The 15,949-nt window shown below is 45.3% G+C and overlaps 1 protein-coding gene across 2 annotated transcripts in view; it reads right to left on the bottom strand.

Moving 5' to 3' along the window:
• KSR1 (kinase suppressor of ras 1) overlaps positions 1-15,949 on the bottom strand; it is a 313,042-nt gene that overhangs the window by 76,201 nt on the left and 220,892 nt on the right. For both annotated transcript variants that reach the window (XM_069757808.1, XM_069757809.1), the window contains exons 4-5: positions 12,102-12,558; positions 2,922-2,928 (exon numbers count right to left, since the gene is read on the bottom strand). In XM_069757808.1, coding sequence (XP_069613909.1) covers positions 2,922-2,928; positions 12,102-12,558 — 464 coding nt within the window. The remainder of the gene's footprint in view (positions 1-2,921; positions 2,929-12,101; positions 12,559-15,949) is intronic.

Genomic DNA, 15,949 nt, shown 5'->3' with positions numbered 1-15,949 from the left:
TCAATTTTTACTGCATCTAACCAAGTTAATAGTTTTGGGCCTAGGAGCAGTGTCTGCACGTCAGCAGAGTAGCCCACCTGTAAAACTAACTATACCGCCTGTGTATCTCTAGTTTCACTGCATCTAATCCAGTTAATAGTTTAGGGCCTAGGAGCAGTGTCTGCACGTCAGCAGAGTAGCCCGCCTGTGAAACTAACTACACCACCTTTGTATCCCTATTTTCACTGCATCTAATCCAGTTAATAGTTTAGGGCCTAGGAGCAGTGTCTGCACGTCAGCAGAGTAGCCCACCTGTGAAACTAACTACACCGCCTGTGTATCTCAATTTTCACTGCATCTAATCCAGTTAATAGTTTAGGGCCTAGGAGCAGTGACTGCACGTCAGCAGAGTAGCCCACCTGTGAAACTAACTACACCGCCTGTGTATCTCAATTTTCACTGCATCTAATCCAGTTAATAGTTTTGGGCCTAATACCACAGTTTGGCCACTCAGTTCTGCTCGGTTTTCATCCATCGGTTGTTGTGCCAACAACTACAGATACAGAGTTGCCAATTAGTTAAGCACTAAAATGAGTGGCAAAAGGCCTGCTGCTGGTGGAAAGGGGAATAGACGTGTTGGAAAGGGAAAAAAAGGTTGTGTCCGTGGGGTAGGTGGTAAAGCAACAGTAACATCTGCAGAAGAAAGACCATCTTCCAGCCAAAGTAAGATGTCTACTTCTTTTCGTGGACAATCTGATATGATCCCTTTCTTACGACCATCGCTACAAGCATTGCCAAAAATTCCAGATGAGGCACAAAAACAGCAGGTGCTTGAACGGATATCAAGTGCTCGTTCAAGTTGGCTCTCCTCCATGTCAACTTGAACATCACAACTACTCAAGTCCTCAGAGTTGTCACCCCAATCGCACTTGCTTCCTCATAGCTCCCAAGTCTCCAGCTGCCCGTCTGAGCATGAGGTAACACACATGGTTGAGTCTGTAGAGCTGTTTACGCATACTGTAGCCTGGGAATCAGAGGTCTGCTCCAGAGCTTCTGTGAATCCAGACGAGGAAATAATCTGCATTAATGCCCAGAATCTGGATCCAGGTCCAGATGAAGAAGGTTCTGAGCATAATGTAGACCCTCGTTCCAAAACTGTAACTCCTGTTGGTGGAGACAATGAGGAAGATGATGATGAGACTGAGATACCTGATTGGAACGAAAACTTGACTTTTCGGTCGGGGCAGGAAGAGGTTGGCCCTGAGGACGACGGGTGTGAGAACACACAGGATGATGATGACACAGGACGACATGCGACAGCATGCGATGACATGCGACAACATGCACCATGCGTCGACATGCAGCAACATGCGCCATGCAACAACATGTGGCATGCGGCGAAATGTGACAACATGCAACAACATGCGGCATGCGGCGACATGCGGCATGCGACATCATGCAACATGCGACAGCATGTGACAACATGCGACACGCATGTTGCAACGACATGCGACAACATGCACCTCCTCAACCTCCTCTCGGTCCTCCCCCTGCACCCAAAGCCTGTCTGGTAATGCCACCCGCGTTGTAACTGCGCAGAAGGAATCCTGCACACCTCCTCACTATGCTGTCACCAGGGCTCAACGGCATCAGGCAGTGTTTACATTGAAATGTCTGGGAAATGTGAGTCACACAGCTGAGGAGTTGTGGTCAGCTCTGGAGACCGAGTCCCATCAATGGTTGTCTCCACTCAACCTGCAGCCAGGGAAGGCTGTGTGCGACAATGCTGCAAACCTGGGTGCGGCCCTTCGCCGGGGCAATGTCACAAACGTGCCTCGTATGGCTCACGTTTTGAACCTGGTTGTCCAGCAATTTTTATCCCACTATCCCGGACTAGATGGGCTTCTGCAGGGGGCACGGTCGCTGTGTGCTCACTTCCGCCGTTCGCATCCCACAGCTCGACGACTTGCATCTCTACAGAAGTTGTTGGACCTGCCAGTCCATCGGCTGAAATGCGATGTGCCCACACGGTGGAATTCAACTCTGCACATGTTGCAGCGACTGTGGCAGCACTGACGAGCCCTGGTGCAATACGTTATGACGTATAGCCTGGGCCAACGAGATCAAGAGGTGGGGCAAATCACGCTGCAGGAGTGGTCTCAGATCAGGGACCTATGCACCCTTCTGCACAATTTTGAAATAGCAATGAAGATGTTTAGTGCTGATGATGCCATTATCAGCATGACCATTCCGGTGATTTACATGCTGGAGCACACCTTACACAGTGTTCGGAGTCAGGTGGTGGAACAAGAGGAGGAGGAGGAGGAGGAACAGGAGGAGTCGTATGCGGAAGGGATCATATCTCCAAGGTCAAGAAGGTTGGCAGCACCAAGGCGGCTGGCATTGGAGGCTGGGGGAGAGGGATTACCGATGGCGCATGGTAGCAGCCAAATTGTTGAGGAAGGTGCAGGAGGCGAGGAAGAAGTGGAGGACGAACTGGCGCTGGGCATGGAAGACTCATCAGATGAGTGAGACCTTGATCAAATTTCAGTTGTGCGAGGTTGGGGGAGAGGGCAGACGAAGGAAGCATGATTCTCACCTCGCCACCACCAAGACAACAAGGACTTGGTCCTCCTGGATGTGCAAGACACATGAGTGCCTTCTTGCTGCACTACCTGCAACATGACCCTCGGATTGCCAGAATCCGAAGTAATGTTGACTACTGGGTTGCCACACTCTTAGATCCCCGATACAAAAGCAAATTTGGCGAAATAATTCCTGCCATAGTAAGGTATTCACGCATGCAGGAGTATCAGCAGACACTGTTACAGAATCTAACATCTGCTTTTCCACAAAACACCAGTGGTGCACGTAGTCAATCTCTGACTTCTAACTTGCCAACCGTGGGACTATCGAGTCATCACTCAAACCGTAACAGTAACATCGTATCTGGGGGTAACAGCAATTTTTTCCAATCGTTTCAAGATTTTTTTTAGACCATCCTTTGCAAGGCCACAGGAGACAAGAAGTCTGACGCACAGCCAACGCCTAGAGAGGATGGTACAAGAGTATCTCCAAGTTAACATCGATGCCATGACTGTGGAACTGGACCCTTGGTCATTTTGGGCTTCCAATCTTGAAAAATGGCCTGATCTCGCCACTCACGCCTTGGAGATCTTGTTGTGCCCCACAGCCAGCGTGTGTTCAGCGCTGCTGGTGGTGTACTGACAGATAAGTGCACGCGGCTGTCCAGTGAAAATGTAGACAGACTAACGTTCATCAAGATGAACAAATCCTGGATCCGCAAGGAATTTTCTACCCCTGTGTCATCTTGGGGAGACTAAAAGCTTGATGATTTTTGAAAATCACCTCACCAACCATTTTAAAAAAACTCTGGCGAAATTGATGCCACTTAAGTGGTGTCTGTGGCCGATTTTTTGGAAAAAATGGAGACTCTTTTATTTAGTCCCCTTGCTGAGTTTTACATGACGTTGCCATCGTCAATTCCAGGTGGGTGGGGTCATCTGCAGAGTTGCATCCTCATACTATGGCCTGGGATTCAGAGGTCTGCTCCAAAGCTTCAGTGTCTGCTAGTCAGCAGGGTAGCCCAGCCACCCACTGCCTGTTTACCTAAGTACTATCGTTTTGTACCCAATACCAATTTGTGCTACTCAACAGAGTACCCCACCCATGAAGCAAGCTATACCGCCTGTTTACCTAAGTACTATTTTTTAACGGTATCTAGCCCAGAAAATCCTTTTGGGCCTAGTAGAATTTGGTGCTACTCAGCAGCGTACTTCACCCATGAAGCAAGCTACGTCGCCTGTTTACCTAACTACTATTTTGTAACGGCATCTAGCCCGGGAAATCCTTTTGGGCCTAGTAGAATTTAGTGATACTCAGCAGCGTACCCCACCCATGAAGCAAGCTACACCGCCTGTTAATCTAATTACTAATTTTTAACTGCATCTAGCCCAGGAAATCGTTTTGTACCTAATAGCATTTTGTGCTACTCAGCAGAGTACCCCACCCATGAAGCAAGCTACACCGCCTGTTTACCTAACTACTATTTTGTAGTGGCATCAAGCCCAGGAAATACTTTTGGGCCAAGTAGAATTTGGTGCTACTCAGCAGGGTACCCCACCCATGAAGCAAGCTACACCGCCTGTTTACCTAAGTACTAATTTTTAACGGCATCTAGCCCAAGAAATCCTTTTGGGCCTAGTAGAATTTGGTGCAACTCAGCAGCGTACCCCACCCATGAAGCAAGCTACACCGCCTGTTTACCTAACTACTATTTTGCAGTGGCATCTAGCCCAGGAAATCCTTTTGGGCCTAGTGGAATTTGGTGCAACTGAGCAGCGTACCCCACCCATGAAGCAAGCTATACCGCCTGTTTACCTAAGTACTATTTTTTAACAGCATTGGGCCCAGGAAATCCTTTTGGGTCTAGTAGCAATTTCTGCTACTCAGCAGAGTACCCCACCCATGAAGCAAGCTACACCGCCTTCTTTCTTTCTCAATCTAACCCCTCGGCTCTGGGGTGTCCACTGTTGTGAATTCTGTGGCCAAGCTCCCTCCTGTGGTCGTGAGTGGCACTGCGGCTGGTTCTGTCTATAAGCTTCCTTTGGTGGATGAGAGTGGTACTGCGGCTTCTGAGTTTCCTTCCTCAGGTGATGAGGTTAAGTCGTTAGGTGCTGCTCTATTTAACTCCACCTGGTGCTTTGATCCTGGCCTCCAGTCAATATTCTAGTATTGGTCTTGTTTCCTCCTGGATCGTTCCTGTGGCCTCTCTATCCTGCATAAGCTAAGTTCTGCTTGTGTTATTTTTGTTTGCTATATTTTCTGTCCAGCTTGCTATATTGGTTTTTCTTGCTTGCTGGAAGCTCTGAGACGCAGAGGGAGCACCTCCGTACCGTTAGTCGGTGCGGAGGGTCTTTTTGCCCCTCTGCGTGGTTGTTTGTAGGTTTTTGTGTTGACCGCAAAGCTATCTTTCCTATCCTCGGTCTATTCAGTAAGTCGGGCCTCACTTTGCTAAATCTATTTCATCTCTGTGTTTGTATTTCATCTTTACTCACAGTCATTATATGTGGGGGCTGCCTTTTCCTTTGGGGAATTTCTCTGAGGCAAGGTAGGCTTATTTTTCTATCTTCAGGGCTAGTTAGTTTCTCAGGCTGTGCCGAGTTGCATAGGGAGCGTTAGGCGCAATCCACGGCTACCTCTAGTGTGGTGTGATAGGATTAGGGATTGCGGTCAGCAGAGTTTCCACGTCTCAGAGCTCGTCCCATGTTTTTGGTAAATGTCAGGTCACCTTGTGTGCTCTGAACTTCAAGGTCCATTGTGGTTCTGAATTACCTGTTCATAACAGTCCACTCTCCCTCCAGCTCTCTCCTTCTCACAGGTGGAGTACCGCGTGTTTTCACACTGTGGCGAATCTTTTGGGCCCAGGCATAAGAAGTTCAAGGTAATGGATAATATGTGCCGCCTTACAAACGTCCATGATGACACATACAAGAAAGCAACTAAACGCCTCAAATAGTGAGCATGATATGGAGCACCCCATGGGCAAACAGCGATCTATGTAGTATGCTCCTTCACAGAAGCAGCCCAATGGGAGGACACTATTGGGAGGCACAGGTAGTAACCGGAACGCCCCCTGAATGTCTGTTTTGGCCATTAGGGTGCCCCTTACCAACTTCTTGACCCGCCTGATTGCCTCGTCAAAGGAGGTACAGTACATAGTACTGTACTTGGTTCCGCATCGATGTTGTCGTTTACTGACCTGCCCCTTAGATATGACAAATGGTGGATTAGTCTGAATGTATTGGGTTCATTTTTTGGCACAACTCCCAACGGGGGTAACACTACGACTTCTAAGGAAAGTGTTCTGAACATTCTACCTAAAGATATTTCTTTTTTTATTTTTTTGTCAAGACGTCTGGGTGTTGGTAGAGTGAGTTTAGATATTTACTCCAGCCTTTCTTGATTTTAGAAGGGCATGACATGCCTATATCTGTGACAATGTTAACAACTAGCACACTCCAAAGAATTGTGATGCAAAAACGGGTTTAATATACATACAGTAAATCACAAATGTTTCGGTCTGTAATGGACCTTCATCAGTGTGCTACTCAGCAGAGTACCCCACCCATGAAGCAAGCTACACCGCCTGTTTACCTAAGTACTATTTTTTAACGGCATCTAGCCCAAGAAATCCTTTTGGGCTTAGCAGAATTTGGTGCAACTCAGCAGCGTACCCCACCCATGAAGCAAGCTACACCACCTGTTTACGTAACTACTATTTTGTAACCGCATCTAGCCCAGGAAATCCTTTTGGGCCTAATAGAATTTGGTGCTACTCAGCAGCATACTTCACCCATGAAGCAAGCTACACCGCCTGTTTACCTAAGTACTATTTTTTAACGGCATCTAGCCCAGGAAATCATTTTGGGCCTAGTAGAATTTGGTGCAACTCAGCAGAGTACCCCACCCATGAAGCAAGCTACACCGCCTGTTTACCTAACTACTATTTTGTAACCGCTTCTAGCCCAGGAAATCCTTTTGGGCCTAATAGAATTTGGTGCTACTCAGCAGCGTACTTCACCCATGAAGCAAGCTATACCGCCTGTTTACCTAAGTACTATTTTTTAACAGCATTTGGCTCAGGAAATCCTTTTGGGTCTAGTAGCAATTTCTGCTACACAGCAGAGTACCCCACCCATGAAGCAAGCTACACCGCCTTCTTTCTTTCTCAATCTAACCCCTCGGCTCTGGGGTGTCCACTCTCCCTCCAGATCTCTCCTTCTCAGAGGTGGAGTACCGCGAGTTTTCACACTGTGTCGAATCTTTTGGGCCCAGGCATAAGAAGTTCAAGGTAATGGATAATATGTGCCGCCTTACAAACGTCCATGATGACACATTCAAGGAAACAACTAAACGCCTCAAATAGTGAGCATGGTATGGAGCACCCCATGGGCAAACAGCGATCTATGTAGTATGCTCCTTCACAGAAGCAGCCCAATGGGAGGATACCATTGGGAGGCACAGGTAGTAACCGGAATGCCCCCTGAATGTCTGTTTTGGCCATTAGGGTGCCCCTTACCAACTTCTTGACCCGCCTGATTGCCTCGTCAAAGGAGGTACAGTACATAGTAGAGTGAGTTTAGATTTTTACTCCAGCTTTCTTGATATTAGAAGGGCTTGACATGCCTATATCTGTGACAATGTTAACAACTAGCACACTCCAAAGAATTGTGATGCAAAAAGGGGTTTGTTTAATATACATACAGTAATCACAAACGTTTCGGTCTGTAATGGACCTTCATCAGTGTGCTAGATTTGTAGCGAACACGGTGTAACCCCAGTAAAAATTAGTCGGTTTCATTTGCATCAAAATTGTGGTGAAATGAGGACTATATACATATTGTAGATTGTGAGCCCTCGCGGGCAGGGTCCTCTCTCCTCCTGTACCAGTTATGACTTGTATTGTTTAAGATTATTGTACTTGTTTTTATTATGTATTCCCCTCCTCACATGTAAAGCGCCATGGAATAAATGGCGCTATAACAATAAATAAAGTATATACTCGAGTATAAGCCGAGATTTTCAGCCCAAATTTTTGGGCTGAAAGTGCCCCTCTCGGCTTATACTCGAGTCACGGTGGGTGGCAGGGTCGGCGGGTGAGGGCGCTGAGGCATACTTACTTAGTCCCGGCGATCCTGGCGCTCCCCCTGCCCGTCACACTGTCTTCGGGTGCTGCAGCTCTTCCCCTCTTCAGCGGTCACGTGGGACCGCTCATTAGAAAAATGAATATGGACTCCACTCCCATAGGGGTGGAGCCGCATATTCATTTCTCTAATCAGCGGTAACGGTGACCGCTGATAGAGGAAAAGGCTGCGGCACCGAAGACCAGCTGTCCGGGAGAAGGAGCGGGACGCCGGGAGCAGGTAAGTATCGCATATTCACCTATCCCCGTTCCACACGCCGGCGCCGCTCCATCTTCCCGGCGTCTCTCCACTCTGACTGTGCAGGTCAGAGGGCGCGATGACGCATATAGTGTGCGCGCCGCCCTCTGCCTGATCAGTCAGTGTGGAGAGACGCCGGGACCGGACGCTGGGAGCTGCAAGCAAGAGAGGTGAGTATGGCATTTTTTTTTTTATTGCAGCAGCAGCAATGGCACAGCTTTATATGGTACATCAATAGGGCAATAATGAACGGTACAGACCACTATATGGCACAGCTATGGGACAAAAATGAACGGTGCAGAGCACTATATGGCACAGCTATGGGGCAATAATGAACGGTGCAGAGCGCTATATGGCAGAGCTATGGGACAAAAATGAACGGTGCAGAGCGCTATATGGCAGAGCTATGGGACAAAAATGATCAGTGCAGAGCATTATATGGCACAGCTATGGGACAATAATGAACGGTGCAGAGCACTATATGGCACAGCTATGGGGCAATAATGAACGGTGCAGAGCACTATATGGCACAGCTATGGGGCAATAATGAACGGTGCAGAGCACTACATGGCACACCTATGGGACAAAAATGAACGCTGCAGATCACTATATGGCAGAGCTATGGGACAAAAATGAACGGTGCAGAGCACTATATGGCACAGCTATGGGGCAATAATGAACGGTGCAGAGCACTATATGGCACAGCTATGGGGCAATAATGAACGGTGCAGAGCACTATATGGCACAGCTATGGGGCAAAAATGAACGGTGCAGAGCACTATATGGCACAGCTATGGGGCAATAATGAATGGTGCAGAGCACTATATGGCACAGCTATGGGGCAATAATGAACGGTGCAGAGCGCTATATGGCAGAGCTATGGGACAAAAATGAACGGTGCAGAGCAGTATATGGCACAGCTATGGGGCAATAATGAACGGTGCAGAGCAGTATATGGCACAGCTATGGGGCAATAATGAACGGTGCAGAGCACTATATGGCACAGCTATGGGGCAATAATGAACGGTGCAGAGCATTGTATATGGGGCACAGCTTTATATGGAGCATCTATGGGGCAATAATGAACTGTATGGAGCATTATATGTGGCTCCTGATTCAATATGGATATTCAAAAACACTTAACCTACTGACGTCTCAATTAATTTTACTTTTATTGGTATCTATTTTTATTTTTGACATTAACCGGTAGCTGCTGCATTTTCCACCCTAGGCTTATACTCGAGTCAATAAGTTTTCCCAGTTTTTTGTGGCAAAATTAGGGGGGTCGGCTTTTAGTCGGGTCAGCTTATACTCGAGTATATACGGTAATAATAATAATATATGTATAGGTACGTATACATATAGCAGCCAGTATTAGGTGGCAGGTCAGTCCTGTGAGCGCAAGAGAGAAGCACGGGCACTACGCGGTATCGGCTTCTCTCTTCCGCTCACATGACTGACCTGCCACCTAATACTGGCTGCTATATGTATTCGTACCTATACATACAGTCATGGCCAAAAGTATTGACACCCCGGCAATTCTGTCAGATAATACTCATTTTCTTCCTGAAAATGATTGCAAACACAAATTCTTTGGTATTATTATCTTCATTTAATTTGTCTTAAATGAAAAAACACAAAAGAGAATGAAGCAAAAAGCAAAACATTGATCATTTCACACAAAACTCAAAAAATGGGCCAGACAAAAGTATTGGCACCCTCAGCCTAATACTTGGTTGCACAACCTTTAGCCAAAATAACTGCGACCAACCGCTTCCGGTAACCATCAATGAGTTTCTTACAATCCTCTGCTGGAATTTTAGACCATTCTTCTTTGGCAAACTGCTCCAGGTCCCTGATATTTGAAGGGTGCCTTCTCCAAACTGCAATTTTTAGAGCTCTACACAGGTGTTCTATGGGATTCAAGTCTGGACTCATTGCTGGCCACCTTAGAAGTCTCCAGTGCTTTCTCTCAAACCATTTTCTAGTGCTTTTTGAAGTGTGTTTTGGGTCATTGTCCTGCTGGAGGAAGACCCATGACCTCTGAGGGAGACCCAGCTTTCTCACACTGGGCCCTACATTATGCTGCAAAATTTGTTGGTAGTCTTCAGACTTCATAATGCTATGCACACGGTCAAGCACTCCAGTGCCAGAGGCAGCAAGGCAACCCCAAAACATCAGGGAACCTCCGCCATGTTTGACTGTAGGGACCGTGTTCTTTTCTTTGAATGCCTCTTTTTTTCTCCTGTAAATTCTATGTTGATGCCTTTGCCCAAAAAGCTCTACTTTTGTCTCATCTGACCAGAGAACATTCTTCCAAAACGTTTTAGGCTTTTTCAGGTAAGTTTTGGCAAACTCCAGCCTGGCTTTTTTATGTCTCGGGGTAAGAAGTAGGGTCTTTCTGGGTCTCCTACCATGCAGTCCCTTTTCATTCAGATGCCGACGGATAGTACGGGTTGACACTGTTGTACCCTCGGACTGCAGGGCAGCTTGAACTTGTTTGGATGTTAGTCAAGGTTCTTTATCCAACATCCACACAATCTTGCGTTGAAATCTCTTTTCAATTTTTCTTTTCCGTCCACATCTAGGGAGGTTAGCCACAGTGCCAGGGGCTTTAAACTTCTTGATGACACTGCACACGGCAGACACAGGAACAGTCAGGTCTTTGGAGATGGACTTGTAGCCTTGAGATTGCTCATGCTTCCTCGCAATTTGGTTTCTCAAGTCCTCAGACAGTTCTTTGGTCTTCTTTCTTTTCTCCATGCTCATTGTGGTACACACTAGGACCCAGGACAGAGGTTGAGTCAACTTTATACCATGTCAACTAGCTTCAAGTGTGATTTAGTTATTGCCAATACCTGTTAGGTGCCACAGGTAAGTTACAGGTGCTGTTAATTACAAAAATTAGAGAAGCATCACATGATTTTTCGAACAGTGCCAATACTTTTGTCCACCCCCATTTTTATGTTTGGTGTGGAATTATATCCATTTTGGCTTTAGGACAATTCTTTTTGTGTTTTTTCATTTAAACAAATTAAATGAAGATAATACCAAATAATTTGTGTTTGCAATCATTTTCAGGAAGAAACTGAGTATTATCTGACTGAATTGCAGGGGTGTCAATACTTTTGGCCATGACTGTATATGTATATAGTCCTCATTTCACCACAATTTTGATGCAAATGAAACCGACTAATTTTTACTGGGGTTACACCATGATCGCTACAAATCTAGCACACTGATGAAGGTCCATTACAGACCGAAACGTTTGTTATTACTGTATGTATATTAAACAAACCCTTTTTTGCATCACAATTCTTTGGAGTGTGCTAGTTGTTAACATTGTCACATATTAATGTTTGGGAACCTATCTCTATGCACCTCCCCCTATGAGGCTGTGCTGAACATTTTCTATACTATGCCTATATCTGTATCTCCTCCACCTCTTTTCTTTTCGCATGACTATATGTAGTTGTGACTTTTCCATGTGTTTGTTGTGTCTTCTGAGCAGTTTCTCAGCTTTTGAACACCTTTTAAGGTGTTTTCTATGTGTTTTCCATGTGTTTGTATGTGTTTGTGTTTGCCTGCCATTGGTTTCAATGGGGTTCGACGGTGTTCGTCGAACGTTCAACGAACATTTCGTCGAACACGTCCCTGTTCGACGAACCGAACCCGAACACTAGGGAGGTGGCTCAACACTAGTCGAGACTCACCCATTCAACTCTATAGGTGTGTGAAGACAATCAGACGCCATACAGAGCCACAGTATGGCATCGGATTTTTACAGACACTTTGCTATTCTGTGACATAGGAAAATGTAAATGGTCTTGTAAATGAATCATAGCTGCTGTAAAAAAATGGACTGCATACAGACTGCACGCAGATAACAAGTGAGAACATTAATTGTGGAGAGGAGCATAGGTTAAAAGCTGTAGTTGCAAACTATGATTTTTTTCAAAAATTTAAAATGTTGAGAATAACGATTTTGAATAGTCGATGACTAAATGGTCTACAAAATACTTTTCCTGTATGCATATAAAATGTATTCACCTTGGCTAAGATAACAGTTTATATTATGACTGTTCACTGAGAATACATAAAACACAGTAAATAGAAAAATAATCCTGCTACAATCCATACAAAAGACCCCACACTTACTTTGAAGTTGGAACTTCATCTATTCTATTCCCAAGCTGTGATTCATGAGACTTGCTCCTTTTCAGTGTTGAAAAGTTGGGCAGCAACTGCTGAAAAACTTTGCGACTAGGTGGTGGCGGTGTCCGAGGAGGCTTTATTTTCATGTGTCTCTTTGTCATTGGAGTGGTGGGGGGTGTTATTGTAATCCCATGGGGAGTCCTCAGTGTAAGCCTATTGCTTGGTGTTGACGAGCTAAATGGATCTTGGAAGCTGTCTGGATAAACATAAGGTCCATGTGATTCGGAAACAGGGATGGCAGACACTGATATGGATCGAGGCTGGTGACTGTTGGCCTTTGGAAGTTGAGTGTTTAAAGTCCAAACTGTCCCCACTGGGGATGAGAGGTCATAAGGAGATTGGGAAGAGCTGTCTTTTCGGGTTTCACTAGGATTCCACAATGTTTCCTTCATGTCACCACCTAGACAAAGCAAATTTCACAATAACACAATGGATAAGTCACAACTGGAAAAAAAAATCTAAGGCAGTTATGGAAACTGCCAACACTGCCAGACTAGTTCTGAGTTACAGCATATACTATAGCCCAGAGCTGCATTCACAATTCTGCAAGGTGCTATAATTATATATAATAAGCAGTCAGCAAGTAAATAGTCAGACATTGGGAGATTTGGTACAGATTACATAGTTACGTAGGTTGAAAAAAACACCTAGGTCCATCAAGTTCAACCTTTCTCCACCAATTGTACATTTTGTCACTAATTTAGCTATAACCAGCAATGTTGTGTATCAAGGAAATCGTCCAGCCCTTTTTTAAAAGCTGTTATAGTGTCTGCCATTACTACCTCCTGTGGTAGGGCATTCCACAGTCTGACTGCTCTAACTGGAAAGAACCCTTTCCTGTTTAGCTGCCGAAATCGCCTTTCTTCCACCGGTAATGATTGTACCCTAGTCCTCAGTATGGTCTTTGACGGAATAAGTCATGTAACAGTGTTTTGTACTGGCCACAGAAATATTTATACATGTAAATGAGATCTCATCTGAGCTGTCTTTTTTCTAAGGCTGCCATCACACTATCAATATGTGGTCAGTATTTTACATCAGTATTTGTAGCCAAAACCAGGAGTGGAACAATTAGAGGAAAAGTATAATAGAAACATATGCACCACTTCTGCATTTATCACCCACTCCTGGTTTTGGCTTACAAATACTGATGTAAAATACTGACCAAATACTGCTAGTGTGACGGCAGCCTAAGCCAGACAAGCCCAACTTTTCCAACCTCTCCTGATATGAGAGGCCTTCCATCCCTAGTAATAATCTAGTTGCCCATCGTTGAATCAATTCTAACTTCTGAATATCCTTTGTGGAGCCCAAAACCGGATCCCATATTCTAGATGTGGCCTCCCTGTGATTTATAAAGGGGTAATAATACGTTGGGATCGTGGGATTTTATCTCTTTTATCCATCCTAAAATCTTGTTTGCTTTTGCAGCTGCTGCTTGACATTGAGTACTGCTGCTCAGCTTACTTGTAACCAGAATACCCAAGTCCTTCTGTTCTGTAGTCCTGAGTATACTCCCATTTAATGTATATGCAGCAACAGGATTACTCGGTCCCAGGTGCATTACCGTATTTTTCAGACAATAAGACGCACCGGACCATAAGACGCACCGAGAATTTTCAGAAGGAAAATAGGAAAAAAAAATGTGTCAAATGGGGGTCCATCTTGCAGCTTACTGGGGGGGGGGGGAGATCGGCATAGGTGGAGGATTGATCACAGGGGAGTGTGGTCACAGGGGTTGTTCGGTGGTCCAGGCTGGTGCGGTGGCCTTCGGTAAATCCCATCCCAGCAGAAAAGAGTGTTTGCCTTTAAGACAGGGTCACAAGAGCCATGATTCTGTCATGTGAGAGAATCGGCTCTACTATGCCAATGACACTGGCATTCTAGTGTGATCCAATTCTCTCGCATTGGAGAATCAGAGCACAGGTACGGAGAACATGGAGAATGGTTATGCTAATGACACAGCTCAAACTCAGAATTTGGTCAGTGTCAGCTTAGTGTGATCCGATTCTCTTACATGAGAGAATTGCAGCTCAGGTGAGGAGAAGATGGAGAATTAATTTCTCCATCTTCTCCATTGTCAGAGTCCATTGATGACAGACTGCACTCCGGTAACATTTAAGTGCAGCCTGCTGTTTCACACGCACCCATAGAAATGAATGGGTGTGCGTAATCCAATATCTGGAGCAACCTGCAGCATGCTGCAATTTTTTTCTCATGCCGAATCAAAGCCCTTAGGGCTCCTGGAAAAAAATATTGGTGAAGAATATCCTTGTACTATTTTAAAAGGTATGTGCACACATCATCTTTTATATACTGGCATACCCACATCGTTTTTAAAGAAGCATGGTTTTTAATCCATATTCAGTGGGTATGGAAAGTATTCAGACCCCTTTAAGTTTTTCACTCTTTGTTTCATTGCACCCATTTGGTAGATTCAAAAAAGTTCATTTTTTTCTCATTAATGTACACTCTGCACCCCATCTTGACTGAAAAAAACACCAGAAATGTAGAAATGTTTGCATATTCATTAAACAAAAAAACCTGAAATATCACATGATCATAAGTATTCAGACCCTTGGCTCAGACACTCATATTTAAGTCACATGCTGTCCATTTCCTTGTCATCCTCCTTGAGATGGTTCTACTCCTTCATTGGAGTCCAGCTTTGTTTAATTACCGTAAATTGATAGGGCTTGATTTGGAAAAGCACACATCTGTCTATATAAGACCTCACAGCTCACAGTGCATGTCAGACCACATGAGAATCATGAGGTCAAAGAAACTGGCCAAGGAGCTTATAAACAGTACTGTTGCAAGGCACAGATCTGGCCAAGATTACAAAAGAATTTCTGCAGTACTCAAGGTTCCTAAGAGCACTGTGGCCGCTATAATCCTTAAATGGAAGAAGTTTGGGACCACCAGAAGTCTTCCTAGACTTGGCTGTCCAGCCAAACTGAGCAATCGTGGGAGAGGAGCCTTGGTGAGAGAGGTAAAGAAGAACCCCAAGATCACGGTGGCTGAGCTCCAGAGATGCAGTAAGAAGATTGGAGAAAGATCCACAAAGTCAACTATCACTGCAGCCCTCCACCAGTCGGGCCTCTATGGCAGAGTGGCCCGAAAGAAGCCTCTCCTCAGTGCAAGACATATGAAAGCCTGCATAGAGTTTGCTAAAAAAAACACACGAAGAACTCCAGACTATGAGAAATTAGATTCTCTGGTCTGATGAAACAAAGATAGACATTTTTGGTGATAATTCTAAGTGGTATGTGTGGAGAAAACCAAGCAATGCTCATCACCTACCCAATACAATCCCAACAGTGAAACATGGTGGTAGCAGCATCATGCTATGGGGGTGTTTTTCATCTGCAGGGGCAGGATGACTGGTTGCCACTGAAGGAAACATGAATGCGGCCAAGTACATAGATATCCTGGATGAAAACCTCTTCCAGAGGGCTCTGGACCTCAGACTTGGCCGAAGGTTCACCTTCCAACAAGACAATGACCCTAAGCACACAGCTAAAGTAACAGAGGTGTGGCTTCAGAACAACTCTGTGAACATTCTTGACTAGCCCAGCCAGAGCCCTGACCTAAACCCAATTGGGCATCTCTGGAGAGACCTGAAAATGGCTGTCCACCAACGTTCACCATCCAACCTGACGGAACTGTAGAGGATCTGCAAGGAAGAATGTCAGAGGATCCCCAAATCCAGGTGTGAAAAAACTTGTTGCATCATTCCTAAGATTCATGGCTGTACTAGATCAAAAGGGTGCTTCTACTCAATACTGAGC

Source organism: Ranitomeya imitator, chromosome 3, assembly GCF_032444005.1.
Source record: "Ranitomeya imitator isolate aRanImi1 chromosome 3, aRanImi1.pri, whole genome shotgun sequence".
Lineage (NCBI taxonomy): Eukaryota > Metazoa > Chordata > Amphibia > Anura > Dendrobatidae > Ranitomeya > Ranitomeya imitator.
Note: the sequence above shows the minus strand (reverse complement) of the source record. Positions and strands in the feature narration are given on the sequence as shown.